The sequence below is a fragment of the Neopelma chrysocephalum genome, unplaced genomic scaffold, assembly GCF_003984885.1.
Source record: "Neopelma chrysocephalum unplaced genomic scaffold, ASM398488v2 Primary Assembly neopelma1_187691, whole genome shotgun sequence".
Classification (NCBI taxonomy): Eukaryota; Metazoa; Chordata; class Aves; order Passeriformes; family Pipridae; genus Neopelma; species Neopelma chrysocephalum.
The window spans coordinates 1-3,119 of record NW_020939196.1 but is presented as its reverse complement, the minus strand read 5'-3'; the positions used below and the strand labels follow the sequence as shown (position 1 = coordinate 3,119).

Here is a 3,119-nt window from a genome sequence, read left to right as displayed (position 1 = left end):
TCCCCCCATCCCTGTCCCCTCAGCTACGTCCCCCCAGCCATGCCCCCTGGGTCATGTCCCCAGCCATGTCCCCTCGGCCGTGTCCCCTCGGCCGTGTCCCAGCCGTGTCCCAGCCGTGTCCCTGTCCCCAGTTTGCTGCGGGGGGCGGACGAGATCGGGCTGCGGAAGCCGGTGAAGGCGGAGTTTGGGGGCGGGATGAGGAGCTTCTCGTGCGAGGAGGATTACATCTACGAGAACATCGAGAACGAGCTCTACTTCTTCACCTCTCAGGTGGGACGGCGCGGGGACGGGGGGGGCACGGGGAGGGATACGGGGGGTGCCGGGCGGGGATATGGGAATGCAGGGGTGTGGGGATACGGGGATTCTTGGCAGGGATACAGGGATGTGGGGCAAGGAGGTGGGGATACAGGGGTCTGGGGGATGTTGAGCAGGGATGCAGGGGTGATGGGCAAGGATACAGGGGTACAGGGATGTGGGGATGCCGGGCAGGGATGCAGGGATATGGGGATGCCGGGTAGGGATGCAGGGATATGGGGATGTAGGAATGCACAGATGCAGGGATTTGGGGATGTAGGAACGCAGGGATGCAGGGATTTGGGGATGTAGGAATGCAGGGATTTGAGGATATAGGAATGCAGGGATTTGGGGATGTAGGAATGCAGGGTCAGGGATTTGGGGATGTAGGAACGAAGGGATGCAGGGATATGGGAATGTAGGAATGTAGAGATGCAGAGATTTGGGGATGTAGGAATGCAGGGATTTGGGGATGTAGGAACGCAGGGATGCAGGGACATAGGGCAGGGAAGGCAGGTCCTCTCCCCCTCCCCAGGGAATTAGGGAGCCCCATCCCAGCTGGAGACTGACCCAGCCACCCCCTGAGCTGGGGACAAGGCGGGACAGGGAAGGGACAGGACAGGGACAGGGATCGGGACCATCCCCGGGATCTGAAGCCTCCGTGGTGCTGCAGGAACGGCAAAACATCATCAGGTACTGGCTGGAGAACCTACGGGCCAAGCAGGGAGAGGCCCTGCACAACATCCACTTCCTCGAGGGACAGCCCATCAGTGAGTACCACAGGGCACCACAGGGCACCTCCAGGGCACTGCCATGGCACCACAGGGCACTTCCATGGCATTTCCATGGCACTGCATGGCACTTCCATGGCACTTCCAGGGCACCACAGGGCAGCTCCATGACACTTCCATGGCACTTCCATGGCACTGCTTGGCACCGGCATAGCACAGCAGCACCCCCCCCACTGCCATGCTCCCCCTGCCCACAGGGCTGTGCCCTGGAGGCCCCAGGGGCCACCAGCCCACCAAGGGTCCCCTGTCACCCCGTGTCCCCCTCCCCGTGCCCGTGTGCCAGCAGGGTGGGGGGCACACGGTGGGCACAGAGCCCTGACCCGCCACGGTCACCCCATTGTCCCTGCCCCAACCCCAACGCCTCCAGGGCTGTGTGGGGTCCCGGGGGGGGGTTTAGGGGGTGGGACTGGCAGTGTCCCTGCTGTCCCTGACTCCGTGTCCCCGCTGCAGTCCCGGAGCTGGCGGCCCGGGGGGTCATCCAGCAGGTTTTCCCGCTGCACGAGCAGAGGATCCTCAAGCGGCTGATGAAGTCCTGGGTGCAGGCGGTGTGCGAGGCCCAGCCCCTCGGTGAGACATCAGGGGGGGTCACAAAAGAGGGGTCTGGGGGTCCCAGCCCCGCTCACACCCCCCTTGTCTCCCCCCACCGTCCCCCCCAGATGACATCTGTGACTATTTTGGGGTGAAAATCGCCATGTACTTCGCCTGGCTGGGCTTCTACACCTCGGCCATGGTGTATCCCGCTGTCTTCGGCTCCATCCTCTACACCTTCACTGAGAGTGACCAGGTGAGGGGGGGCAGGAGATGGGGTTGTTTCCCCAGGGACTGGGGGGGGGTCACGGCAGGGTTTTCACCCTTCCTCGGGGGTTTTGAGCCCCTCCTTGTGGGTTTCCATCCCTCCTTGTGGGTTTCCATCTCTCGTGAGTTCCCATCTCTCCTTATGGGTTTCCACCCCTCCTTGTGGGTTTCCATCCCTCCTCACTCCAGATTTTCCCCATAGTCCTTCAGTCCTGGCATTGCTGCTGAGCTGGGGGGGCTACCGAGCCCACGGGTGTGGGGTGGGCGGGGGGAGCACCCTGCAGCTCCCCAGGGCTGGGCTGGGGGAGGGGGTGCCGGGGACTGGAGGGGACCAACCCCGGTGCAGTTGGTTCCCTCCGTCCCTCAGACCAGCCAGGACATCTCCTGCGTGGTCTTTGCCATCTTCAACGTCATCTGGGCCACCCTGTTCCTGGAGGAGTGGAAGCGCCGGGGGGCCGAGTTCGCCTACAAGTGGGGGACCCTGGACACCCCCCCCGAGTCCATCGAGGAGCCCCGGCCCCAGTTCAGGGTGAGGGGAAGGGGAGGGAAGGGGGTTCCCAGGGCTCCCACCAGCACTGGGGTCCCAGAGGGAAGGGGGGTCACAGCTCGTTGTCCCCCCCCCACACACAATTAGGGCATTAAGAGGATCAGCCCCGTGACCAGCGCTGAGGAGTTTTATTACCCACCCTGGAAGCGGCTGCTCTTCCAGTGCCTGGTCAGCCTGCCCGTCTGCCTCGCCTGCCTCACCCTCGTCTTCCTCCTCATGCTCGGCTGCTTCCAGCTCCAGGTGGGTCCTTGTCCCGCCCCTGCTCCGTGGTGACCCTGTCCCTGTCCTCACTGTGTCCCTGCTCCTAAACTTGACCCTGATCCTGCCCCAATCCTGAACCTGCCCCTGTCCCCATCCCTGACCATGACCCTGGTTGTGTCCCTGTCCATGACCCTGGTTGTGTCCCTGTCCCTCATCCCCACCTTGTCCCTGTCCTTGATCCTGACTCTGTCCTTGTCTCCCTCCCTGTCTCCATCCCTGACCCTAATCCTGACTCTGATCATGTCCCTGCCTCCCACCCTGTCCCCCTCCCCATCCCTTTCCTTGCCCTTGCCACTGATCCTGACCCTGTCCCTGTCCCCATTCCTTTCCTTGCCTCTGATTCTGTCCCTGTCTCACCCGTCCCTGCCCCTGTCCCCATCCCTGTCCCTGTCCCTGTCCCATCCCTGTCCCTGTCCCATCCCTGTCCCTGT

At 63.4% G+C, this 3,119-nt stretch overlaps 1 protein-coding gene across 1 annotated transcript in view; it reads left to right on the top strand.

The window, feature by feature from the left end:
* LOC113963040 (anoctamin-8-like) overlaps positions 1 to 2,715 on the top strand; it is a 6,887-nt gene extending 4,172 nt beyond the window's left edge. Inside the window, exons 4-9 of the mRNA XM_027673827.1 lie at positions 132 to 270; positions 968 to 1,064; positions 1,536 to 1,652; positions 1,742 to 1,869; positions 2,248 to 2,409; positions 2,515 to 2,715. Of these exons, the coding sequence (XP_027529628.1) occupies positions 132 to 270; positions 968 to 1,064; positions 1,536 to 1,652; positions 1,742 to 1,869; positions 2,248 to 2,409; positions 2,515 to 2,700 (829 nt within the window). The 3' untranslated portion in view covers positions 2,701 to 2,715. The remainder of the gene's footprint in view (positions 1 to 131; positions 271 to 967; positions 1,065 to 1,535; positions 1,653 to 1,741; positions 1,870 to 2,247; positions 2,410 to 2,514) is intronic.
* Positions 2,716 to 3,119: the final 404 nt, after the last annotated feature.